This window comes from Strix uralensis, chromosome 35 (genome assembly GCF_047716275.1).
Source record: "Strix uralensis isolate ZFMK-TIS-50842 chromosome 35, bStrUra1, whole genome shotgun sequence".
NCBI classification, from domain to species: Eukaryota; Metazoa; Chordata; class Aves; order Strigiformes; family Strigidae; genus Strix; species Strix uralensis.
The window spans coordinates 1,699,368-1,725,265 of NC_134006.1; the positions used below are offsets into that span (position 1 = coordinate 1,699,368).

A 25,898-nucleotide genomic window follows, 5' to 3' on the forward strand; every position below is an offset into this window, starting at 1 on the left:
CCGGGCCGGGGCGGGCCGGGGTGGGGGGGGGCGGCGGCGGCGGGGCTGGGCCCGGGCGAGCGGCGGCGGCGGCCGCACTCGGGGCTCGATCGTGCCCGGGAGCAGCCGCGGAGGCACCGACCGGCCCCGCCATGGCCCCGCGCGGCCCCGCGCTGCCACTCGCCATCCTCGGGCTCGGCATCGCCCTGGCCCGGCCCGCGGGCGCGGGCACAGGTGGGACCGGCACCGGGGGGAACTGGGAGCACTGGGGGGCACTGGGAGCACTGCGGGGGAGCGGCTCGGAGCGCCCCGGGATGCTACTGGAGCTGGAACTGGGAGTACTGGGAGCACTGGGGGAACTGGAGAGGTGCAGGTCGGAGCGCCCCGGGATGATACTGGGAGTACTGGGGGGCACTGGGAGCACTGGGAAGGTGCAGGTTGCAGAGCCCTGTAATGCTACTGGGAGCACTGGGGGGGACTGGGAACACTGGAGGGGAGCGGCTCAGAGCACTCCGGGATGCTGCTGGCACTGGGAGTACTGGTGGGACTGGGAGCACTGGGGGAACTGGGAAGGTGCAGGTCGGAGCACCCCGGGATGCTACTGGGAATACTGGGGGGAACTGGGAGCACTGGGGGGGACTGGAGGAACTGGGGACGTGCAGGTCGAAGCGCCCCGGGATGCTGCTGGGAGCACTGGGGGGACTGGGAGCACTGGTGGGACTGGGGACGTGCAGGTCGGAGAGCCCTGGGATGCTACTGGGAGCACTGGGGGGGACTGGAGGAACTGGGAGTACTGGGGGGCACTGGGGAGGAGCGGCTCAGAGCGCCCCGGGATGCTACTGGGAGCTGGGACTGGGAGCACTGGGGGAACTGGGGAGGTGTGACATGGAGCACCCGGGGATGCTGCTGGGACTGGGGGGACTGGGAGCACTGGGGGGATGCGGCTTGGAGTCCCCATGGATGCTGACTGGGAGCTGGTACTGGGAGCACTGGGAGCACTGGGAGGAGCGGATCGGAGCGCCCAGGGATGCTGCCGGGCGCTAACTGGGAGCACTGGGGCAACTGGGGAGCCGCAGCACGGAGCAGCCAGGGGATGCTGCTGGGAGCTGGTACTGGGAGCACTGGGGGCACTGGGGAGCGTCGCGGGATGCTGCTGGGTGCTGACTCGGAGCTGGTACTGGGAGCACTGGGCGAACTGGGAAGCGCAGCCGGAGCGCCGGGGGATGCTGCTGGAGGCTGACAGGGAGCTGGTACTGGGAGCACTGGGAGCACTGGGGGATGCTGCTGGGCTTTGACTGGGAGGCACCGCAGAGCCAGTACTGGGAGAACTGGGGAGATGCTGCTCCGCAGAGCCGCTACTGGGAGCACTGGGAGATCCCAGTGGTGGTAACTGGGAGGCGCAGCGGGGCTGGTAACTGGGAGAACTGGGAACTGCGTGGAGGTTTTAAGTGGGAGATACTGGGAGACGCTGGGAGGTCGTGTCGGAGCGTAACTGGGAGATACAGGGAAGCGGGAACTGGGACAACTGGGAGACGGGAACCGCGCGGTTGCTGTAACTGGGAGACGCTGGGAACGGGTGACTGGAAGCACTGGGGACACTGGGACATACTGGGAGATACCCTGGGACTGGAACTGGGCGCTACTGGGAGGCGGTGACTGGGGAGATGCGACAGGACGGGGACTGGGACCGGGGGGTCGCAGCACTGGGTGTACTGGGCCGTACTGGGCCGTACTGGGCCGGCCCCGGCACACCCCGGCCGCCACGGTCCCACCCTGGGCTATTTTTAGCCCCGTGGCTACCGCGGGCGGCTCCGGGGCTATTTATACCCCGGGGGGGGGACACACACACGGTGCCACCCGCCCCCCAGGGACCTCGGGGTGCTGGGGGGGGGGTTGGGGGGGGGTGGGTGTCCCCCTCATCCTCCCCCCCCCCGCCCCCCGACCCCACTCCCCTCCACCCATCCCTCTGCCCCCCCCCAGCCCCGCCGCATTGGGGGGCTCCCCCTGTGTGTGTCCCCCCAATATTTTTTTTTTTTTTTTTTCGTGTGTCCCCCCCCCACCCCTCCCCGTTCTATGTGTCCCCCCCCCGCGCCCCCCCCTCGCCAATGGCTTTGCCAGCCGGTCCCGGCCACATTCCGCCTCTTTTTTCCACTCGCTCCCGGCCTGGCAGCGGCCGCTGGAAATTCCTTGGGCCGGGATCAGTCGGAGGCGGCTGCTGCCCCCCCCCCCCAAAAAAAAAACCCCAAAACCCCCCAAAAAACCCCAAAAAACCCTTCCCCTGCCCCCCAACTCCCCCCCACCCCGGCACCCCTCAGTCCCCCGCGCCCCAAGTCCCCTCGATACCATGGAGGGGGGGGGGGGTGTCTCTGGGGGGGTCTGGGGAGGACCCAGAAATTTTGGGGGGGGGTCCTGGGGGGCTCCAGGGAGACCCAGAAGTTTGGGGGGGACCGGAGGGGGTCTGGGGGGGTCCTGGGGGGCTCCAGGGAGGACCTAGACGTTTGGGAGGGATCTGGGGGGGGGGTCTGGGGGGCTCCAGGGAGACCCAGAAGTTTGGGGGGGACCTGGGGGGGTCTGGGGGGGGGTTCAGGGAGACCCAGAAGTTTGGGGGGGACCTGGGGGGGTCTGGGGGGGGTTCAGGGAGACCCAGAAGTTTGGGGGGGACCTGGGGGGGTCTGGGGGGGGGTTCAGGGAGACCCAGAAGTTTGGGGGGGACCTGAGGGGGTCTGGGGGGGTCCTGGGGGGCTCCAGGGAGGACCCAGAAGTTTGGGGGGGATCTGGAGGGGTCCTGGGGGGCCCCAGGGAGGACCCAGAAATTTGGGGACCCCCCCGGGGGTCTCTGGGGAGGACCCAGAAGTTTAGGGGGGACCTGGGGGGTCTCTAGAGAGGATTGAGAAGTTTGGGGGGGGGACCTGGGGGGGGGGGGGTCTGGGGAGGACCCAGAAATTTGGGGGGGGTCTGGGGGTGTCTGGGGGGCTCTGGGGAGGATCAAGAAGTTTGGGGGGGATCTGGGGGTGTTTGGGGAAAAAAAAAAAAACAGAATTTTGGGGAGCCCCCGGGGGTCTCTGGGGAGGACCCAGAAGTTTGGGGGGGGGGGGTTTGGGGGGGTCCTGGGAGGACCCAGAAATTTGGGGGGGGGGCTGGGGACACCCCAAAAATTTGGGGAGCCCCCAGAATTTTCAGGTGCACCTGGTTGGGGGGTGCAGAGATGGAGCTGGGGGTCCGGCAGCATCTTGGGGGGGGGGGGGGGGCGGGAACCTCAGAATTTTTTTGGGGGGGGGGCGGATTTTTTTAGGGCACCCCCCCCCCTCCAGGAGAAGGCAGCCCCCAACCTGGGGGGGGGGGGGGGACACACACACCCCCCCCAATATTTAGCGGAGAAAACGCAGCGCGGGGGGGGGAGGCGACAAGCAGCCGGTTTGGGGGGACGCGGGACGGCAAAGAAGGGGCCCCCCCCCCCAAAAAAAAAAACCAAAAAAAACTCCGGCCCCCCCGGGAGTTGAGTTATGCGCCGTAATGGCTTTTCCTCTCCCGCAGAAGAAAGGTGCCTCTGTGCGGCCGCGCGGGGGGGGGCAGGAAGCGGGGGGGGGACCCGCGCAGGCCCCAGAATTATTATTTTTTTTTTTTTTTTGGGGGGGGGTGAGGTGGTTTAATTCACCGCCCCCCCCCCCCTTTTTCACCCTTCGCATCCCTCAAGACCACGCTGGAGAATTTATTTTTTTTTTTTTTTTGGGGGGGGGTGATGGTTTATTTATTTATTTATCACCAGTTTCCCCCCCCCCCCCCCTCCCCAAGACCAAGCCAGAGAATGTTTTTTTTTTTGGGGGGGGGGGGTTTGAGATTATTTATTTATTTATTTATTTATTTGTCACCAGTCCCCCCCCCCCCTCCACAAGACGAGGCCAGAGAATAGTTTTATTTTTTTATTTTGGGGGGGGGGGTGTGTCCAGATATTTATTTATTTATTTATCACCAGTTCCCCCCCCCCCCCCCCCCGCAAGACCAGGCCGGAGAATTTTTTATTTTTTTTTTTGGGGGGGGGGGTTTGAGATATTTTATTTATTTATTTATCGGCTGTTCCCCCCCCCCCCCCCTATCCCTCAAGACCAGGCTGGACAGTTTGGGGGGGGGGGGGGGGGTGCGTTTTTGAGGTGGTTTATTCATTTATTTAATGATTTAATTAATTTTTTTTTTTTGGGGGGGGGTGTTAACGCTGCAGCACCCCCAAAATAGCCCAAACGTGGCGGTTTTGGGGAGGGGGGGGGACACACACACAGACACACGACAACAGGCGAACCCCCGTGCCACGGGGTTGATGAGAAACGCAGGCGGCGGCGGGGGGGGGGGGCGCGGGGAGGGGTTGGGGGGGGGGGGGAGGACGGACCGACGGACACACGCACGTGGCGGAGGCCCCGTGTTAAAAAAGGGGGGGGGTGGGGGGTTTTTTTGCTGCTCCCCCCCCCCCCCCCCCAACACCCCCCCCGTGCCCCCCCCCCCCCCCCGTTAGTGCTTTGGCTGCTGCCCCTTGATGGGTTCTGCAGATGTGTGGGGCTGCGCTGGGGGGGGGCGATTGGGGGGGGCTGGGCTGTGATTTAGGGGTTCAGGAAAAGGGGGGGGGTGTCCCAGGAGGGTGCTGGGGGGGGCCCCGGCGCGGGGGGGGGGGGGGGCGGCGGTGGCCGGACAAAGGCGCCGTTCACGGGCGTCCCGGGAGGGAGATCGGCATTCGGATAACGGGGGGACGGGGCGGGGGGGGCGGCTGCGCTGCCCTGCGGCGCCCCACGGCACCGGGCAGGGCCCAGGGCACCCCACGGCACCCTATAGCACCCTATAGCACCTTATGGCACCCCACGGCTCCCTACAGCACCCTACAGCACCTTATGGCACCCTATAGCACCTTACAGCACCTTATGGCACCCTATAGCACCCCACAGCACCCTATAGCACCCCACGGCACCCTACAGCACCCTATAGCACCCTATAGCACCCTATAGCACCTTATGGCACCCCACGGCACCCTACAGCACCCTACAGCACCTTATGGCACCCTATAGCATCCCCATGGCACCCCACGGCACCCTATAGCACCCCACGGCACCCTACAGCACCCCTATAGCACCTTATGGCACCCCACGGCACCCTACAGCACCCTACAGCACCCTACGGCACCCTATAGCACCCTATAGCACCCTATAGCACCTTATGGCACCCCATGGCACCCTACGGCACCCTACAGCACCCTACAGCACCTTATGGCACCCTATAGCATCCCCATGGCACGCCACAGCACCCTATAGCACCTTATGGCACCCTATAGCACCCTATAGCACCTTATGGCACCCCACAGCACCCTACGGCACCCTATAGCACCTTATGGCACCCCACAGCACCCTATAGCACCCCACGGCACCCTACAGCACCCTATAGCACCCTATAGCACCTTATGGCACCCTACGGCACCCTATAGCATCCCCATGGCACGCCACAGCACCCTATAGCACCTTATGGCACCCTATAGCACCCTATAGCACCTTATGGCACCCCACAGCACCCTACGGCACCCTATAGCACCTTATGGCACCCCACAGCACCCTATAGCACCCCACGGCACCCTACAGCACCCTATAGCACCCTATAGCACCTTATGGCACCCTACGGCACCCTATAGCATCCCCATGGCACGCCACAGCACCCTATAGCACCTTATGGCACCCTATAGCACCCTATAGCACCTTATGGCACCCCACAGCACCCTACGGCACCCTATAGCACCTTATGGCACCCCACAGCACCCTATAGCACCCCACGGCACCCTACAGCACCCTATAGCACCCTATAGCACCTTATGGCACCCTACGGCACCCTATAGCATCCCCATGGCACACCACAGCACCCTATAGCACCTTATGGCACCCTATAGCACCCTATAGCACCTTATGGCACCCCACAGCACCCTACGGCACCCTATAGCACCTTATGGCACCCCACAGCACCCTATAGCACCCCACGGCACCCTACAGCACCCTATAGCACCCTATAGCACCTTATGGCACCCTACGGCACCCTATAGCATCCCCATGGCACCCCACAGCACCCTATAGCACCTTATGGCATCCCCACAGCACCCCATGGCACCCTAGAGCACCCTATAGCACCTTATGGCCCCTTATAGCACCCTATAGCACCCTATAGCACCCTATAGCACCTTATGGCACCCTATAGCATCCCCACGGCACCCTATAGCACCCCACAGCACCCTATAGCACCTTATAGCACCCTATAGCACCTTATGGCACCCTAGAGCACCCTATGGCACCTTATAGCACCCTATAACACCCTATGGCACCCTATAGCACCTTATGGCCCCTTATAGCACCCCAGGGCACCCTATAGCACCTTATAGCACCTTATAGCACCCTATAGCACCTTATAGCACCCCATGGCACCTTATAACACCTCATGGCACTCCACGGCACCCTATAGCGTCCCCATGGCACCTCGTGGCACCCTGTGGTGCCCAGGGCACCCCGTGGCACCCTATAGCATCCCCATGGCACCCTATGGCACCCCATGGCATCCCCTAGCACCCTACAGCACCCCACAGTGCCCAGGGAACTCCACCGCACCCTATGGCATCCCCACGACACCCCACGGCACCCTGAGGGGCCCACGGCACCCCACGGCACCCTGCAGTGCCCAGGACACCCTGTGGCACCCCATAGCATCCCACAGCACCCTATGGCACCTTATAGCACCCTGCAGTGCCCGGGGCACCCCATAGCACCCAATGGCACCCTGCAGTCCCCAGGGAACCCCATGGCACCCTACGGCACCCTGCAGTGCCTGGGGCACCCCACAGCACCCTATGGGACTCCAGAGCACCCTATGGCACCTTGTAGCACTCAGGGCATCCTACAGCACCCTGTTACACCCCACAGCACCCCATTGCACCCCATAGCACCTTGTTACACCCCATAGCATCCTACAGCACCCCATAGCACCCTGTTGCACCCCATAGCACCTTGTTGCACCCCATAGCACCCCACAGCACCCTGTTGCACCCCATAGCACCCACAGCACCCTGTTGCACCCCACAGCATTCCATAGCACCCCATTGCACCCCGTAGCACCCACAGCACCCTGTTGCACCCCATAGTACCCCATAGCACCCCACAGCACCCTGTTGCACCCCACGGCACCCTACAGCACCCCACAGCATCTTGTTGCACCCCATAGCACCCACAGCACCCCATAGCACCCTGTTGCACTCCATAGCACCCCACAGCGCCTTGTTGCACCCCATAGCACCCACAGAACCCTGTTGCACCCAATAGCACCCTGTTGCACTCCACAGCACCTTACAGCACCCTGTTGCACCCCATAGCATTCCATAGCACCCCACAGTACCCTGTTGCACCCCACAGCACCCCATAGCACCCTGTTGCACCCCACAACACCTTATTGCCCCCCATAGCACCCACAGAGCCCTGCTGCACACCATAGCATTCCATAGCACCCCACAGCACCCTGTTGCACCCCATAGCACCTTACAGCACCCTGTTGCACCCCACAACACCTTGTTGCACCCCATAGCACCCACAGAACCCTGTTGCACCCCATAGCACCCTGTTGCACCCCACAGCACCTTATTGCCCCCCATAGCACCCACAACACCCCGTCAGCACCCCACAGCACCCAACAGCACCCTCCGCACCGCTCCCAGTGCCAGCGTGGCGGCGGGGGCGTGGCGTGTCCCCCACCCCGACACCCCACCGCGTGTGTGTCCCCCCCCAGGAGACCCCGTGGACGTGCTGAAGATCCTCCAGCTCCACTCCCTGCCCGAAGGCGTCAAAAAAACGCCGGGATTTTGCTCCCAGCACGGCGCCGGCTCCGACAGCGCCTACAGGATCACGCGGCAGGCGCAGCTCAGCGCCCCCACCCGCCAGCTCTTCGCCGGTACCGGGGGGGGGGGGGGAGGGGGGGCAGGGGGTGTGACAACAGGGTGACAACCCCGGGGTGGGCGGGGGGGGACACCAATCCTCACCTTTCGCTCGCTCCCAGGTCAATTCCCGGAGGATTTCTCCATCATGGCGTTGGTAAAGGCCAAGCGCGGCGTCCAAGCGTTCCTCCTCTCCGTCTACAACCAAGATGGCGTCCAACAGCTCGGCGTCGAGCTCGGCCGCTCGCCCGTCTTCCTCTACGAAGACCAACATGGCCGCCCACCCCCCGAGGATTATCCCCTCTTCCGCGGCGTCGATTTAGCCGACGGCAAGTAGGTATTGGCCAACCGGGCAACCGCCTCTTCCGTTATCAACCAACGGAGCGTTGGGTGTCGCCTCCTTCCCAACCTCTTCCGTTACCAACCAATGGAGCGTTGGGTGTCGCCTCCTTCCCGTCCTCTTCCGTTATCAACCAACGGAGCGTTGGGTGTCGCCTCCTTCCCAACCTCTTCCGTTATCAACCAACGGAGCGTTGGGTGTCGCCTCCTTCCCAACCTCTTCCGTTACCAACCAACGGAGTGTTGGGTGTCGCCTCCTTCCCAACCTCTTCCATTATCAACCAACGGAGCGTTGGGTGTCGCCTCCTTCCCAAACTCTTCCATTATCAACCAACGGAGCGTTGGGTGTCGCCTCCTTCCCAACCTCTTCCATTATCAACCAACAGAGTGTTGGGTGTCGCCTCCTTCCCGTCCTCTTCCATTATCAACCAACGGAGCGTTGGGTGTCGCCTCCTTCCCAACCTCTTCCGTTACCAACCAACAGAGCGTTGGGTGTCGCCTCCTTCCCAACCTCTTCCGTTATCAACCAACAGAGCGTTGGGTGTCGCCTCCTTCCCAACCTCTTCCGTTACCAACCAACAGAGCGTTGGGTGTCGCCTCCTTCCCAACCTCTTCCGTTACCAACCAACGGAGTGTTGGGTGTCGCCTCCTTCCCAACCTCTTCCGTTATCAACCAACAGAGCGTTGGGTGTCGCCTCCTTCCCAACCTCTTCCATTATCAACCAACAGAGCGTTGGGTGTCGCCTCCTTCCCAACCTCTTCCGTTATCAACCAACAGAGCGTTGGGTGTCGCCTCCTTCCCAACCTCTTCCGTTACCAACCAACAGAGCGTTGGGTGTCGCCTCCTTCCCAACCTCTTCCGTTACCAACCAACGGAGTGTTGGGTGTCGCCTCCTTCCCAACCTCTTCCGTTACCAACCAACGGAGTGTTGGGTGTCGCCTCCTTCCCAACCTCTTCCATTATCAACCAACGGAGCGTTGGGTGTCGCCTCCTTCCCAACCTCTTCCATTATCAACCAACAGAGTGTTGGGTGTCGCCTTCCCAACCTCTTCCGTTATCAACCAACGGAGCGTTGGGTGTCGCCTCCTTCCCGTAGGTGGCACCGGGTGGCTTTGAGCGTCAACCGCCGCTCGGTGACGTTGGTGCTGGATTGTCACCAACGGGTGACGAGGCCCCTTCCCCGGAGCGCCCGGCCCGTCCTCGACACCCGCGGCATCACCGTTTTCGGCACCCGGATTCTGGATGAGGAAGTTTTTCAGGTGCTGCGGGTGGAAAAATATATTGATTTTTTTAATTATTTTTTTGGGGGGGGGGGGACACCGCACGTGACACCCCGTGTGTGTGTCCGCCCCCCCCCCCCGTCAACCCCGTAGGGTGACATCCAACAGCTCCTCATCGCCGCGGACCCCCAAGCGGCCTTCGATTATTGCGAACTCTACGGGCCCGGCTGCGTCGCCACGGTGGCCGGTAGCCCCCAGGCACAGGAGCCCCCCCGCCCCCAAGAGGTGTGTGTCTGGGGAGGGGGGGGGGGGGGACACAAAATTTTAGGGGGGGGGGTGACAACGATGGAGGGGACCCCCTTCTCCTTTGGGTTGTTCAGGGCGGGGGGTTCACAAAGCGGGATGGGGTCGGAGGGGGGGGGACACACACACGCCCCCGCTGTGTGGCCCCCCCCCCAAAATGGCGGCGTTTTGGTGATGTTCCCTTCTTCTCCACCCCCCCCCCAAAAAAAAATTAAAAAATCATGGTCCCGGCCCCCCCCCCAGTACTCCGAGGAGGCTGTGGAGTACTACGAGTACCCCTACTACTACACTAATAGCGAGGATGGGCCCCCCCCGGGGGGGGTCCCCGAAAAGGTAACGGGGGGGTGTCTGTCCCCCCGGCTGTCTGTCCGTCCCCGTTGTGTCGCAGGGCCCCCCCCCCCACCTTCTGTGTGTCCCCCCCCCGCCCTAAAACAGGCGCACAAAATAGGGAAGGCGTGGGGGTGCCCCCCACCCCCCCCCCAAACTCATGTCACCCCCCCCCCAGGGCCTCACGCCGGGTGTTTTATGTTTTATGTTGTGTCCCCCCCCCCCCCCCCCCCCAAAAAAATATTCTGCCCCCCCCCCACCACCACCCCGCCCGCCACCATCATCGCCGCTGGGAACTAGACCCCCCCCCCCAAGGGCCCCCCCACCAGAACCGGCGCCCCGAAAAAACACCATCGGCTGATGAACACGGCACCCGCCTCCGGGAAGGCCCCTGGGAAAGGGGGGGGCCCCCAAAATACCAAGATGGGGTTCGACCCCCCCCCCGGCAACACTTACCAGCAGGTAGAAAGCGCGTCCGTCCGTCCCGACCCTGGAAATAAAGTGGGGGGAGCGTTGGAAAAATAGGGGGCCCCCCCCCCTTTTCCAGCCACATCACCCCGTGCCTTTATTTCTCTCTCCCCCCCCCCCCCCAAAAAAAAAAAAAGATCCGGGTGTGATTTTGGGGAGCCCCCTACTAACCCCCCCCCCCGCTGTGTCTCCATCGCTTCGCTTGTCCGTCTGTCCGTCCGTCTCGCCCGTTCTCCCGTGATATCTCTGACACACCCCCCCCCCCCCAAAAAAAAAAAAAATAGGATGGGGGGCTGCCCCCCCCCACGGAAGAACCTTGGGGGGCCACCGTGTACCCGGATTATGCCCCGGGCCCCCCCCGACCCCCCGAAGGTGCCTCCTGGGAGGAGACGGGGCCGGCGCAGGTAACACCCCCCCCTCCCCCCCCTCGAAAATCTTGGGGTCCCCTCTGCGGGTTGGGGGGTGCAGTGGGGGTCGTCCCCCCCCCCCCCCCCAAAACCCACTAACACCGTCTCTCTTCGGTGCGGGGGGGGGCAGGAGGAGGAGGAGGGGGGGCCCAGCCGGGCGTATGAGTACGTCTATACGGAGCACCCCGAATCGCTGGGCGTAAGTTGGGGTGCTGGGGGGGGGGGGGGAGTGTCCGTCTGTCCTCTGTGTGTCCCCCCCCCCCCCAAATCCATCCATTTCCCCCCCCCCCCTTTGCATGGCCTCAGCCTCACCTTGGGGTGTGATGTCACTCAGGCCGCTCGTGACATCATCACCCCCCCCCGATGCTATTTTTGGGGGGGGGGGGCGCTGGGATTTGAACTGGGGGGGTCATGCCCCCCCCCCCCCCCAGTTCCGAAATCCCCCCCTTTCCCCCCTGCTTTGTGATTTTGGGGGGGGGGTAACCCCATCCCTTAAACTCAGCCTTAATTAAGGCCGCGTTAACGGGGATGGCGGGGGGGGGGTGTGTCAGAGACACCCCCGCCCCCCCCATCGCGGCGTTGTTGGGGGGGGGGGGGACACGTGGGGTCCCCCCCGCTGACGGGTCCCTTTTGGGGGGCTACATGTCTGCCCCCCCCAGGCTGTGCGCGGCGTCAGGGGCTACAAGGGCGAGAAGGGCGAACCCGCCGTCCTCGAACCGGTACGTGTGTGTGCGTGTCCCCCCCCCCCCCCAAAATTTGGGGGGGGGGGTCACCACTCCGGTGGCCCCCCCCCCCACCCCGCTAATGCTGCCCCCCCCCCCTTTTTTCTCCTCCCCCAGGGCATGTTGGTGGAGGGTCCCCCCGGCCCTGAGGGACCTGCGGTAAGACCCCCCCCCCGCCTCGTTGTTATGAGGAAGGGGGGGGGAGCACCCCGTTATTGCCCCCCCCCCCCCAAATTATCACCCCCCCCCTCGGTGTCTCACCCCGTGTCTCTTCCTCCCCCCCCCCAGGGCATGTCAGGACCCCCAGGGACACAGGGACCCCCGGGAGCCCCCGGAGAACCCGGCGAGAGGGTGAGTAAAAATTCGGGGGGGGCCCCTCTGACCCCCCCCTTATGCCACTGACCCCCCCCCTTTTTTACACCACTGTGTCCCCCCCCCCATTTTACCCCCAACAGGGCCCCCCCGGCCGCGCCGGCCTCCCCGGCTCCGACGGGACCCCCGGACCCCCCGGCACCTCCATGATGCTGCCGGTGAGTGCCCCGGTGATAGAGTGGGGTGGGGGGGGGGGTGTCCCCCCAAAAAAGGTGGGTCCCCCCCTAAATTTTTTTTTTTTGGGGGGGGGACACCAGTTCCGCTTCGGGAGCGGCGGCGGCGACAAGGGGCCGGTGGTGGCGGCGCAAGAGGCGCAGGCTCAGGCCATCCTGCAGCAAGCCCGGGTGAGTGTTTTTTTTTTTTTTGGGGGGGGGGGCAGCATTTTTATTAATTTTTTTTGGGGGGGGGGCAGCATTTTGGGGAGAAAAGGGGGGTTATGGCAAAAAAAAAAAAAAAATGACCCCTCCCAAAAGCTGCTCGCACCCCTGCGGGTGAAGAGGGGGGTCGGACCCTGCAGTTTTAACCCCCCCCCCCCCATGAAAAATACCCCCCCCCTCTCTGTTTCTGTCCCCCCCCCCCCCCCGCAGCTGGCCCTGAGGGGCCCCCCCGGACCCATGGGCTACACCGGCCGCCCTGGACCCATGGTGGGTATCAACGTTTTTGGGGTTTGGGGGGGTGGTATCAGCATTTTGGGGGTTGGGGGGGGGGCACCAGCCTCCCCCCCCCCCCCCCAGTGTGTGGTTGGGGTGAGTTTAGGGGTGTCCGGGGGGGGGTCACCCCCATAATTTCTACCCCCCCCCCTATTTTTCTCACAGGGGCAACCCGGCAGCACCGGCATGAAGGGGGAGTCTGGAGATTTTGGCCCCCAGGTGAGGCGCCCCCCCCCCAAAAAAAATGGGGAGGGGTCAGTGGACACCCCCACGACCCCCCCCCAGCGCCGCCGCGTGCACCCCGTTATCCGGGACCTCGTTAACGCTCTGCTCCCCCCCCCCTCCAGGGTCCCCGAGGTCCCCAGGGCCTCACGGGCCCCCCAGGAAAACCTGGCCGGAGGGTGAGTTTGGGGGGGTGGGGGGATATTTTGGGGAGGGGGGATTTTTTTTTTTTTTTGGGGGGGGGCCCCCCCTCACCCCCTTTGTGTCCGGTAGGGCCGACCGGGAGCTGACGGCGCGCGGGGGATGCCCGGCGATCCCGGTGTTAAGGTAACGGTTGGGATGGGGGGGTTCCCTTAAATCTGCCCCCCCCCCCTTAAAATCTGTCACCAGCACCTGGACCCCCCCCCCCCCCCCATTCTCATTCTGGGGGGGGGGGGTCACCGCGCTGACATCTCTGTCACCCCCCACCTCAGGGTGACCGCGGCTTCGACGGGCTACCAGGGCTACCGGGTGACAAAGGCCACCGGGTGAGTCACCGCCACCGGGGTGGTGTGTGTGGGGGGGGGGGACACACACCCCAAATTCTGCCTGTACACCCCGCTGTGTACCCCCCCCCCCCCTTCCTGAAAAAAAAAATAATAATTTTTTTTTTCCCGGCTACACCCATAAACCGCGGCCTGAGCAAACACCGGCGCCGGCGTCACCGTCACCGCGGGCACAGAGCCCCCATTCACAGGCGGCTGCCTGCACACTGGGCGCATTCAACCGGCGCTCAACACCCCCTTTACCTGACCCCCCCCCCAAAAAAAAGAAAAAAAAAATCCCCCCCCCCCCTCCCTCCCCGCTCCATCACACCCCTCCTGGCACAGTCGCCCCGCACCGACTGACCCCGCGGTGGTTTTTTAGGGTGAAAGCGGCTCGCAGGGAATGCCAGGCCCCCCCGGTGAGGATGGTGAGAGGGTGAGTGAGTGGTGCTGGGGGGGGGACACACACACACAGACACACACACACGACCCCCCCTCCCCAAAAAAAAAAAATTATTGTCACCCCCCCCCCCCACGCCAACATTGTCACCTCCGCAGGGTGACGACGGAGAGGTGGGACCCCGAGGACTCCCTGGAGAAGCGGTACTGGGGGGGGCGGGGGGGGGGGGGAGGTTGAGGGGGGGGGGGGCACGAAGCGGTGTCACATCCCAGCGGGGTTGTCACTGCGATGTTGGGGGGGGGTGACACCCCCAAAGACCCCCCCTCAGCCCGTGTGTCCCCCCCTTAACACCCCATCTACCCTCGCAGGGACCCAGAGGTCTGCTCGGCCCCAAGGGCCCCCCAGGAATCCCTGGCCCCCCCGTAAGTGACACTTTCATCCCCCATTGCCCCCCCCCAAACTCCTTGGACCCCCCCAAACCCCTCTGGACCCCCCCAAACCCCTCTGGACCCCCCCAAAACCCCCTGACCCCCCCCCAATCTCAGCCCCCATCTCCTCCGTAGGGCGTGCGTGGCATGGACGGCCCCATCGGCCCCAAGGGGAACCTGGTGAGTTTTGGGGAGACCCCCCCCCCTGCCCCCCCCCCCGCAGTGTCCCCCCCACCCTCATCTGCCTCCATGGGGTGTCGTGTCCCCACTGGGGGGGGGGGCTCAACCACTGACACCCCCCCACCGCCAATTTCTGACCCATCGCAGGGGCCTCAAGGGGAACCCGGACCCCCCGGTCAACAGGGGACCCCAGGAACCCAGGTGAGTCCCCCCCCCATTTCAGCTGGACCCCCCCTCTTCAACCTCCCCCCCCCCCGCTGGATAAAGGGGGGGGGTCCCCCCATTGCTGCGACCAGGGGGTGTAACCCCCCCCCTCCACTTTTTGTGTTTTAGGGGCTCCCGGGACCACAAGGCGCCACGGGACCCCCTGGAGAGAAGGTGGGGGCTGGGAATTGGGGGGTGCGCAGGGAATTTTTTTTGGGGGGGGGGGCTACAAAATGCTGCCCCCCCCTCTCCTTCCCCTTTGCATTTTGGGGTCCCCCCTGGCGCTCACCCCAACTTCTCTCTCTGCAGGGTCCCCAAGGAAAACCCGGCTTGCCCGGCATGCCCGGCTCCGACGGCCCCCCCGTGAGTAAACACCCCCCCCCCCCCCCAATCCGTGCCCCCCCCCCCCCCGTCACCCCCAGGTGGTGTCACCCCACTCCTGACCCCCCCTTTTGTCCCCAGGGTCACCCCGGCAAGGAGGGACCCCCCGGCACCAAAGGCAACCAGGTAACCCCCCCCTCTCCCCACGTCCCCCTCCCCATGTTCTGCCCCGTTTTTTTGCGCCCCCCCCCGCGGTGGGGGGGGGACGGGGGGCCCGTGGTGACCCCCCCAAAATGACCCCGGGTGTAAACGTCCCCCCTCCCTCCGCAGGGTCCCTCGGGTCCCCAAGGCCCCATCGGTTACCCCGGCCCACGCGGTGTCAAGGTCAGTGTCTTGCTTTGGTTTTTTTTTGGGGGGGTTTTTTGGTTGTTTTTTTTGGTGGGGGGGGGGCGCACAGCGGGTCCCAGCCAAATTAATTTTGGGGTAAAACCGGGAAAAATCGGGTACCGTGAGGCCGCCTCGCGCCGCGGGGTCACCTCGCTCCTCTCTCTCTCCCCAGGGCGTAGACGGCATCCGGGGGCTGAAAGGACACAAGGGCGAGAAGGTGGGTGTCCCCCCCCCCCCCCAAAAAAAAAAATATGGGGGGGGGGCGCAGTGCCCCCCCCAAGCCCCCCAACATCTCCATCCTCCTCCTCTCCCGCAGGGCGAGGAAGGCTTCCCCGGCTTCAAGGGGGACATGGGTGTCAAAGGAGACCGGGTAGGTGTATGAAGGGGGGGGGGGGGGTGTGTTGGTATTTTGGGGTGCGGGGGGGGGCCATTGGGGAGCGCCCCCCCCCCGCCCTAAAATGTGCGTGTCCCCCCCCCGCAGGGGGAGGTGGGAGTGCCGGGCTCCCGCGGCGAGGACGGACCCGAAGGTCCCAAGGGACGGACGGGACCCACCGGTGACCCCGGCCCCATCGGGTTGGTCGGAGAGAAGGTGAGGGGGGGGCACGCGGAGAAATTAGGGGGGGGGGGGGGACACCCCCTAACCCCCCCGTGACCCCCCCCCATCAATCCCACCTTTTTCCCACAGGGAAAACTGGGAGTTCCAGGCCTGCCCGGCTACCCGGGGCGTCAGGGCCCCAAGGTGAGCGGTGACAAGCGTTGGGGGGGGGGTCCCCCATATTTTGCCACCCCCCCCCATTTCCCCCCTCCCCCTTCCCCTGTGTCCCCCCCCCCATTTTTTTTCACCGCCGCCCACCCCAGCCCCTCCCATCCCCAGGGATCGCAGGGGTTCCCCGGATTCCCGGGCAGCAACGGCGAGAAAGGCGCCAGGGTGAGTGACACCCCCCCCCAAAAAAAAAAAACCCTCATGACCCCCCCTCTGAAGATGGGGGGGGGTCCCTGCCCTGTGTGTGTGCCCCCCCCCCCCCAAAAAAAATGTGTCTCTGAAACTTTTACAGGGTCTGTCGGGCAAATCGGGGCCCAGGGGCGAGCGTGGCCCCACGGTGAGTGTGGGGGAGGGTTAAATGGGGGGGGGGGGGCAGCACCCCTAAATCTATGGGGTGTGGGGGCTCCCCCCGGTTTGGGGGGGGGGCTGATAGACCATCCCCCCCCCCCGCCTTTTCCTCCTGTAGGGTCCCAGGGGCCAGCGGGGACCACGAGGAGCCACCGGCAAGTCAGGGGCGAAGGTCAGTCCTGGGGGGGGGGGGGGTGGGGGGGGGGTGATGGGGGGGGGGCACCCAAAATTTATCTCCTCTTCCTCGCCCCCCCCCCCCAGGGCACATCGGGCAGCGACGGCCCCCACGGCCCCCCAGGAGAACGGGTGAGTGGGTGCCCCAGGCTGGATTTTGGGGGGGCCCCCCCCGTTCCCTCTACGGCCACTTCTGCGCCCCCCCCCCCCCCATCTACAGCCGCTTGTGTCAGGCTCTGAGACCCCCCCCCAGACCCCCAACTCACCCCTCCCGGCGGCTCCGTCTCGGCGCGGGGTGGGGGGGTCCCCAATAATATTCTGCTAACGAGCGATGTGTTAATTAGCACCGTAAAACACACCCCCCCCCCCCCCCAACTTCTCCCCTCCAGGGTCTACCAGGACCGCAGGGACCCAACGGCTTCCCAGGACCCAAAGGACCCCCTGTAAGTGTCGCGCCCCCCCCCCCCCAAAAAAAAATAAAAATGGGGTGACCCCAGCGCTGCTCACCCCCTCCTCCTCCCCCCACAGGGCCCCCCCGGCAAGGACGGGCTCCCCGGGCACCCCGGGCAGCGAGGAGAAGTCGTAAGTGTGGGGTGTCCCCCCCCCTCCCCAAAACGGTGCTGACACCCATGTTGCCCCCCCCCAGCCGCTCTCCTGTCCCCAACGCCCCCCCCAAACCCCTCCGAGCCCCCCCAAACCCCTCCGAGCCCCCCCCAATCCCTCCTCACACACTACTCTTGCCTTACTCATAACTTTCTCCTAGTGCTGACCCCCCCCCCCCACGCCCCCCCCCCCCCAATTTTCCTCTCTCCTCCAGGGTTTTCAAGGCAAAACCGGCCCCCCCGGCCCCCCCGGGGTGGTGGGACCTCAGGTGAGCTCACAGCGGGGTTTGGGGGTGGTGGGGGTCCCCCCAATTTCCCCTGGGGGGGCGCTGATTCTTGACCCCCCCCCCCGACCCCCCCCCCCCTCCATGTGCCAGGGAGCCGCTGGCGAGTCGGGCCCCATGGGGGAGAGGGGCCACCCGGGCCCCCCCGGCCCCCCCGGCGAACAAGGGCTACCAGGGCCGTCGGGCAAGGAGGGCACTAAGGTGAGACGGTGACGGGCCACAGGGAGGGGGGACGGGGCTACTGGGGGCGTGGAGCCCCCCCCCCCCTCACCTCAACCCCCCCAAAAAATCCACCCCCCCCCTTTTCACCTTAGGGGGACCCCGGCCCCACTGGCTCCCCCGGGAAGGACGGTCCCGCGGGTTTGCGGGGTTTCCCCGGTGAGCGGGGTCTGCCCGGCACCCCGGTGAGTAAAACCCCTCCTCGGCTCAACCGTGATCCCCCCCCCCAAAAAAAAAAACCCACCCCCCCCGCAATGACCCCCCCAACTCTTCTCACAGGGTGGCCCAGGGCTGAAGGGCAACGAGGGCCCAGCGGGACCCCCAGGACCTGCCGTGAGTGTGTCCCCCCCCTTCTCCACAAGCGTTGGGCCTCACGGCTCTGATGTGACCCCCCCCCCCAAAAATAATTTTTGCCCCCCCCCCCCCCAAAGGGGTCCCCTGGAGAGAGAGGTGGCCCCGGACAAGGTGGTCCCGTTGGCCCCCCAGGACGACCAGGACCACAGGGCCCACCGGGTCCCGCTGGAGAGAAAGGAGTTCCCGTGAGTGCACCGGGACCCCCCCCCTCGAGGGGCAGGAGGGGTGCAAGGGGGTGGGTGATGCACCCCACCCCCCCCCTGACACCCCAACACCCCCCCCCCCCCCAAAAAAACTTTCCCATCCCTGTAGGGTGAGAAGGGCCCCATGGGTCCCGCTGGCCGCGATGGCGTGCAGGGCCCTGTGGGTTTACCGGGCCCGGCCGGCCCCCCCGGTGGCCCTGGGGAGGACGGTGACAAGGTGAGGCCCCACCCTTGTCCCCAGTGTCCCCATTTGTGTCCCCCCCCCCCAACACCGGGCCTGAGCACCCCCTTTTTTCTCCTCCCCCCCCCCCCCCAGGGTGAAGTGGGCGAGCCGGGACAAAAAGGCAGCAAAGGCAACAAGGGCGAGCACGTGAGTGTGACCGGTGGCCCGCCCCCCCCCCTCGCTGTCACCCCAAACTTTGTCCCCGCTGTCCCCTCCCCACCCCAAGGGTGTCCCCCCCCCTCCACTAACCCCCTTTCCCTCCCCTACAGGGTCCTCCCGGCCCCCCCGGGCCCATCGGGTCAGTCGGGCAACCTGGAGCCGCCGTGAGTAGCCCGTGAAATGTGGGGGGGCGGCGGGGAAATGGGGGGGGGGGTGTGTGTCCTGTGTCACCCCTGAGGCCACACCGAGGAGGGGACGGTCCCAACGGGGGGGGGGGGGAAGTGGTGGCTGATTCCTGCCCCCCCCTTCCCACCTCGCAGGGCGCCGACGGGGAACCGGGTGCCAGAGGTCCCCAAGGACATTTTGGGGCCAAGGGCGACGAGGGGACGAGGGGCTTCAACGGCCCCCCCGGCCCCATCGGGCTCCAGGTGAGCAGCCCCCCCCAACCCTCGCACCCCCCCAGCACCCACTGGGCCCCCCCCTTTTTTACCACTCGCTCTCCCCCCCCCTCCTCCCCTTCAGGGTTTACCGGGTCCGGCTGGTGAAAAAGGTGAAACGGGTGATGTGGGCCCCATGGTGAGTGACCTTGACCCCCCCCCCCCCGCCTTGGCCCCGTGTCACTCGGGGTGGGGGTACCCCAAGATTAGTCTCACTCTGTGCTCCCCCCCCCCCTCACAGGGCCCACCCGGCCCCCCAGGCCCCCGGGGCCCAGCTGGACCCTCTGGAGCTGATGTAAGTGAGCCCCCCCCCCGCCCCCTTTGCCCCCCCATTGCCCCATGTGGGGTGTTGGGGTGACCCGCTCTGCTCTCCCCCCCCCCCCCCCCCAAAAAAAAAAAAAACAGGGACCCCAAGGACCCCCCGGAGGTGTTGGCAACCTGGGACCTCCTGGTGAGAAGGTACGACCCTGGATATTGGGGTTCGCTCCCCGGGGAAAGAGGGGGGGACGTGGAGGGGGGGGCTTTTTCCCAAAGTGGGGGGGCAAGGAACGGGGTGGCACGGGGGGGGGGGTTGACTTCTTTCTGTTCTTCTTTCAGGGGGACCCCGGTGAATCGGGGGCCCCGGGAATCCAGGGTGAACCCGGAGTCAAGGTAAGGGACAGCAGGGACACCCCCCCCCCCCCTTAATTTGTCCCTGTGTGTGTCCCCCCCCCTCGCTGACTCCATCTTGTCCCACAGGGCCCCCGGGGAGAGCGAGGGGAGAAGGGAGAAGCCGGAGCTGCGGGTGCTGCTGGCCCACCCGGGGGGAAAGGCCCCCCCGGCGACGACGGGCCCAAGGGCAACCCCGTGAGTGTCGTGGGGGTGTCGTTGTTGTCCCCCCCCACCCTTCTCCAGCGGTGGGGAGGCGTTGGGACCCCTCAGGGTTGGGGGGGGGGGGCTTGGACTAGCAGCTCGCTCTGTTTCAGGGTCCCGTCGGTTTTCCGGGCGATCCCGGCCCCCCAGGTGAAATGGGCCCCAGGGTGAGTGTCGCATCCCACTCCCCCCCCCTCTTTCCTCAGGGAATTGGGGGGGGGGGGCTGGATTTTAGGGTGGCTTTGAGGCGGGGGGGGGTTCATGTTGATTCCACGTTTTCTCTCCCTGACAGGGCCAGGATGGTGCCAAGGGCGAGCGCGGCGAGGACGGCGAGCCCGGCGAACCGGTGCGTGCCACGTCCCCCCCCCCCGTGGGTGTCCCCCCCCCCTCAGCCTGTCACCGTCCCTCCGGGCAGACCCCGCTCCCGTCGCCGGATTCGGGATGGGAACGCCGCGGGGTTGGGGGTTTGGGGGGGGCCCAACCTGTCGTCCATTGGATCTGGGGTGCTCCTCTTCCTCGCCTTCCTCCCCGCCTGAGGAACCGCTCGACTCCTTCCTCTTCCTCAGGGCTCGCCGGGTCCCACGGGTGAGAACGGTCCTCCCGGTCCCCTGGGGAAGAGGGTAAGTGCCACCTGAGCCCGGCTCCGCTCGTGACACGTCCCGTGTCACCCCCCCTCTGGGTGTCCCTTGTCCCCCACCCCCCTAATTTCTCCTCTCCGCAGGGCCCAGCTGGTTCTCCCGGCCCCGAGGGGCGTCAGGGCGAGAAGGGCGCCAAGGTGGGCGATTCGGTGACGCAACCCCCCGCCCCGACCCCGTGTCACCGTCACCGGCTTCACCCGGTGAAACTTTGTCCCCGCAGGGAGAACCGGGCGCGGTGGGTGCTCCCGGTAAAACGGGTCCCGTGGGTCCCCAAGGCCTTGCCGGGAAACAGGGCCCCGACGGTCTCAGAGGTCTGCCCGGCTCGGTGGTAAGTGCCAACGTCCCGCGGGCCCGGGGTAGAAGAGGGGGTGAAGGGCTGATTGTCACCCCGAGAGGGGACGGGGACGTGTCACCGTGCCCGCGGTTGGCGTGAACTTGGTGGGGGGGGGACACACTCAACCTCGTCCTCTCGCCTGCGCAGGGAGAACAAGGCAAACCAGGGACCACAGGCCAGGCTGGGCCACCGGGACCAGTGGTGAGTGTGGCCCTCGCTGCCACCCCTTAAAAAAGGGGGGGGCTGTCCCCCAATTTAAGCCTCCCCCCCCCATCTCACGTCAATCTCTGCAGGGTCCCCCGGGTCTCCCCGGTCTCAAAGGTGACACCGGTGCCAAAGGAGAGAAGGTGAGCGAGAGGCGTCGCCTTGTGGGTCACCGACACAAAGCGGGGACCCCCGGCGTGCCCCACACTTGGGGGGCCACCACCCTAACCCCCCCCCCCCATGTCCCTGTTTTGAACCCCGTTTGCGTCTCCCCAGGGTCACCCTGGCCTCATCGGCCTGATCGGACCCCCCGGGGAGCAGGGGGAGAAGGGGGACCGGGGGCTCCCCGGCCCCCAGGGCTCCACGGGGCAGAAAGGAGAAACTGTGAGTATCGGGGGGGGGGGGGGGAATGAGGGTGGGGTTGTAGTTTGGGGGCAAAATTGGGGGTTGGGGGGTAAGGAAGAACTTGGGGGGGGTGTCCCTGTTTCCTCACACCGCTTTCGGCTCCTCTCCCGTCACAAAGGGGATCCCTGGTGCTACCGGACCCATCGGCCCCGCTGGCCCCCCCGGACTTCCCGTGAGTGCCCCCCACAAGTCCCGCGTCCCCCTCCCCTCCAAACCCCGCTGCTCCGCTCCCCCTTTTTAGTCCCCGTTTCCCTCCCTGTGTTTTTTAGGGGGGCTGCTGCGTCCCCCCCTCTCTGTCCCTGACAGAGCTGATCTCGTTTCACAGGGCCCAGCGGGTCCCAAAGGTGCCAAGGGAGCCATGGTAAGCGCCGAGCCGCTGTCCCCACCCTGCCACCACCTGCCCAAGGCTGCGATTTAACTAATTGATGTTTTTTTTTTTTTTTTAGGGCCAAGCAGGACCCAAAGGTGAACGCGGACCCCCGGGACCCCCCGGACACCCGGTGAGTGGTGGTTGCACCGTTGGTGCCGGGGAAGGGGTGACGTGGCGGGGGGGCGTGGAGAAATAAAAATGGGAGAATTTTTTTCGGTTGGGAGAATAAAAATGGGTGCGGAGAGTTGGCTACTGGCTCTAGGGGGTCCTGGGGTGCCCCCCAACCTGTGTTTGGGTGCTGTGAGGGTGCTGTGCCCGCCGCAGGGCCCCCCCGGGGAGGTGATCCAGCCCCTGCCGATCCAGCTGCCCAAGAAGAGCAAACGCTCCATCGACGGCAGCAAGCTGGTGGACGAGGAGGAGGAGGAGGAGCAAGAGGAAGAGCGAGCGGCCGCCGACCAGGCGGCTCGCGACTACGCCGAGGGCATGGAGGAGATTTTCGGGTCCCTCAACTCCCTCAAACAGGAGATCGAGGGGTTGCGGCGCCCGATGGGCACCCGGGATAATCCTGCCCGCACCTGCCAGGACCTGCAGCTCAGTCACCCGGGGCTGCCCGATGGTGAGCGGCGGCGGGTGACACTGGCGTCACCGGTGTCACCGCGTCCCCCCCAGCCGCACGCTGACCCCCCCGTCTCCTCCCTGTGCAGGCGAGTATTGGATTGACCCCAACCAGGGCTGCGCCCGAGATTCTTTCAAGGTTTACTGCAACTTCACAGCGGGTGGGGAAACCTGTGTCTTTCCCAGCAAGGACGTACAGGAGGTGAGTGAAATTGGGGAGGGGGGGCAGGATATCGGGGGGCAGGGGTGCTCCAGCTGACAGCGGCCTCTCTGCCAGGTGAAGATGGCGGCCTGGGAGGAGGAGGAGGAGGTGCCTCGACGCTGGTTCAGTCAGTTCCAGGAGGGCAGCAGGGTAAGGACGCCGTGGGCTCGCAGGGGTTGGGGTGGGGGGGGCGGGTGGTCTCCCTCCTCCTCCTCCGCGAAGGCCGCTGGCCCGCGTGGCAATGCCGGGTGTGCCCCTCCAAGCCCCCTCCTTGTTGCCCTCCGCTTACCTGGGCGCTGTCGCCGGGGCGGCCGGCGGCTTCTCTTCATGTCTAAGGAGAAAAAGAAACATCCCTCGCTTTGACCTTGAACCTGTCGGCCCTTCTGACCCCCTCCAGCCCCCCTTTTCCCACTCGTCCCCCGTTAACTCATCTCCCGATCCCGCAGTTTTCCTACACGGACGCGGAGAGCCAAGCCCTTGGCGTGGTGCAGTTGACCTTCCTCCGGCTCCTCAGCGTTTCCGCCCGCCAGAATTTCACCTACCGCTGTCACCGCTCGGTGGGCTGGCACAGCGCCGTCTCCGGGGACCATCGCCGTGCCCTCCGCTTCCTGGCCGCCAACGAGGAGGAGCTCAGCTACGACACCAGCCCCTACATCAAAGCCATCGCCGACGGCTGCGCGGTGAGGGAGCGAGAGGACGTGGTGGGGTTGGAGGGAGACGGTGGGGAGAGGTGAAGGAAAAAAGGTGGGGGAAGGCCCAAATGAATCGCGAGGGGAGAGGAAGGATTAGAAGGTGCCGAGGTGGAGGGGGGAAGGTGGGATTTTGCCTTTGGGGCTGCGAGATGGAGGCGCCGGGTGGCGTCTGGGTTGACGCCGGAGCAGCGGAGGCCGCTGGGTAAAAAGAGAACGGGGTGAGAATGAGGTGAAAGAAAAGAGGCGCCCCCTCCCCGCCCCAGCCTCTGAGCACCCCCCCGCCCGCGTCCCCTCTCCTGCAGGCGCGGAAAGGCCCCGGCCGGACGGTGCTGGAGGTGAGCACGCCCCGCCTGGAGCAGCTCCCGCTGCTGGACGTGCGCGTCATGGACTTCGGCGAACCCGGCCAGAGGTTCGGGTTCGAGGTGGGCCCAGTCTGTTTCCTCGGCTAGGACCAAACCGTCGCCCTCCCTGCCCACACCCTGGCCTCCAGCGGGGGGCAAACCTCATCCTCCTCGCATCCCCCCCCCTACCCCTACCTACCCCTTCCCATCACCTACCCGCTGCTGCGAGGAGCCGAGGGGCCGGCCCTGCCCGCACACACCGAGACCGACGCGCCACCGCGGGGGCCAGGGTCTGGAAGAGATGCCAAAGAGACTTTTAACGCTTAGAATAAATCTATATTTTAATATGTAGAGAGACAGAGAGGAAAGTTTTTAACGGATCCACTGGCTCCCTCCCTCAGCGCCCAGCAGTGCTCTATTCCCTCCCACTATCTCCCTCTGAATCCCAGTGCTCTTTCCCAGTATTCCCAGGGCTTATTTTCCATGCTCCCCCAGCCCCACCGCCCCAGCGGGGACCCCTCGAGGAGCAAACCCGCGGGGAAGACTCGGGTTTGAAAGCTTAACGCAAGGCCGGGACGGGCGCCGGTGGGCTGCCCAAGCACCGCCCAGCGGGTTTGGGATTAGCGCCGAGAGAGCTCTCGTACCTCTCTCCGCGTGGATTCAAGCCCTCGCGCTTCAAAGCCTCAGGGTCGGGAGGTCGGCGTCCGTCCCCGGGAGCGTCACCTCCTTCGGACGCAGCCCCGCGGCGACGCTGGCGGTTCGCCTCCGACCTACCCGGGCTGCGTGGTTTGGCCCAGCCAGGTGGAGCGGCTGCTTGACTTCGTGACGCTGTTCCTCGCGGCTAATTAATTTGAAAAAAAAAAAGCTTCCCTGACCCATCGAGGCGCTGTTGCTCTTCCCCGCTGCACCCCTGAGCTCAGAGGGGTTCCAGGCTCTGCCCTCAGTCCTACCTCCAGCCGTTGCAAATCACCCCTCCTGCGATGGGCGCGCTTAAAAAAACCTATCCCTGGCCCGTGGAAGGAAGTGAGGAAGAAGGACGTTGTGTTTTTACTGTGTTTTTTTATTTTTTAAATTAATTATATTATTTAAAGGAGTGGATACAACCATCGATACTGGTCCCTGCGGCGTCATTATGGATTTCCCGCCCCCCAAAAAAAAACCCCAAGAAATGAATTTCTGCATGGAGATTAACCCAGCCCAGTGCTTGGGGGAGGAGGGAGGGGAGGAACAAAAAAAAAAAACCCAACAAAAAAAGGTAAAAAATTATTTTCTTGGTGCTGTCCGATAAAAAGAAGTTTAAAGGGGCACCAGTCTTTGCTTTTTAGTTTTCTTAAAAAGCGGAGGTGTGCCCCCTGGTGCTGAGCCGGCGGCCTGTGTAATGTTTTGTAAGTAATTTTTTAAGTTGTATTGTAATATATCATCTATAATTTTGCTGCTTTTTGGGGGGTCGGTTATTTTTTTGGCTTCCTTTCTCTCGCTTTCCTCTAGCTTATTTCCTCCCTCATGAAATTCCTCCGTACGGAGACGAGTTCCCATCCTGGGGAGAAAACGGGGAATAAACACAAATCCACCGTTCGTAAACGCACCTGCAGACGGGCCGCTCGGTCCAGAGGAGCTGCAGAACCTCCGAGATGTAAAATGCTTCGCGATGGCTCCTAAAAGAGGTTTTGCAAACTAAAAATTACCAAAAAAAAAAAAGAGATTTGGGAAAAGTCTCCTGAAACTGCAGCTCTGAGGGGATTTCAGCTCCAACCCGCCACCAACGCCCCCCCTCTCCTTGACGCTTCCTGCTTCTCCTCAGACACCCGTTACCCACCTCACACAACTTCGACGCCCGCCTCCGCCCTCAGATTTCCCGCTTCGGTGGTGGGGACCATGCGCCATCAACCATGGCCGGGCAGAACGAGGGGTGGGAAGAGGCCGAAGGGCGGGAAGCGGCAGCGGCGTGAGGGGAGAAAATGGCGGGAACAGCAATGGCGTGAGGGGAGAAAAGGGCGGGAACAGGCCACGGCGTGAAGGGGAGAAAGGGCAAGAGGAGAAAGCGTGAGGGAGGGAAAAGGGCGGGAAGTGGGAGCAGTGTTGGGGGGGAAAG

General features: G+C 64.7%; 1 protein-coding gene and 1 long non-coding RNA gene across 2 annotated transcripts; one reads left to right on the forward strand and one right to left on the reverse strand.

Moving 5' to 3' along the window:
* Window positions 1-52: 52 nt before the first annotated feature.
* On the forward strand, window positions 53-25,433 carry COL11A2 (collagen type XI alpha 2 chain). The gene is made up of 67 exons (XM_074854350.1): window positions 53-213; window positions 7,768-7,929; window positions 8,035-8,245; window positions 9,349-9,511; window positions 9,626-9,757; window positions 10,019-10,108; window positions 10,855-10,974; window positions 11,108-11,176; window positions 11,637-11,696; window positions 11,817-11,858; window positions 11,988-12,050; window positions 12,155-12,229; window positions 12,329-12,415; window positions 12,659-12,715; window positions 12,887-12,940; window positions 13,069-13,122; window positions 13,217-13,270; window positions 13,417-13,470; window positions 13,850-13,903; window positions 14,026-14,070; window positions 14,236-14,289; window positions 14,431-14,475; window positions 14,623-14,676; window positions 14,809-14,853; window positions 14,989-15,042; window positions 15,142-15,186; window positions 15,331-15,384; window positions 15,560-15,604; window positions 15,704-15,757; window positions 15,869-15,976; window positions 16,073-16,126; window positions 16,262-16,315; window positions 16,443-16,487; window positions 16,617-16,670; window positions 16,760-16,804; window positions 17,062-17,115; window positions 17,201-17,254; window positions 17,490-17,543; window positions 17,652-17,759; window positions 17,873-17,962; window positions 18,057-18,110; window positions 18,209-18,316; window positions 18,444-18,551; window positions 18,651-18,704; window positions 18,827-18,880; window positions 19,037-19,144; window positions 19,239-19,292; window positions 19,395-19,448; window positions 19,559-19,612; window positions 19,751-19,804; window positions 19,892-19,999; window positions 20,119-20,172; window positions 20,298-20,351; window positions 20,572-20,625; window positions 20,727-20,780; window positions 20,864-20,971; window positions 21,125-21,178; window positions 21,271-21,324; window positions 21,458-21,565; window positions 21,705-21,758; window positions 21,912-21,947; window positions 22,033-22,086; window positions 22,281-22,572; window positions 22,661-22,773; window positions 22,849-22,923; window positions 23,220-23,453; window positions 23,768-25,433. The coding sequence occupies exons 1-67, from the start codon at window positions 132-134 to the stop codon at window positions 23,912-23,914; spliced, it is 5,253 nt and encodes a 1,750-aa protein (XP_074710451.1). The 5' UTR covers window positions 53-131; the 3' UTR covers window positions 23,915-25,433.
* Window positions 4,592-5,335, reverse strand: LOC141936947 (uncharacterized). The gene is made up of 4 exons (XR_012626854.1): window positions 5,304-5,335; window positions 5,223-5,273; window positions 4,951-4,970; window positions 4,592-4,810 (listed from the first exon to the last, which is right to left on the reverse strand). It is a non-coding gene; the product is annotated as an uncharacterized LOC141936947 (long non-coding RNA).
* Window positions 25,434-25,898: the final 465 nt, after the last annotated feature.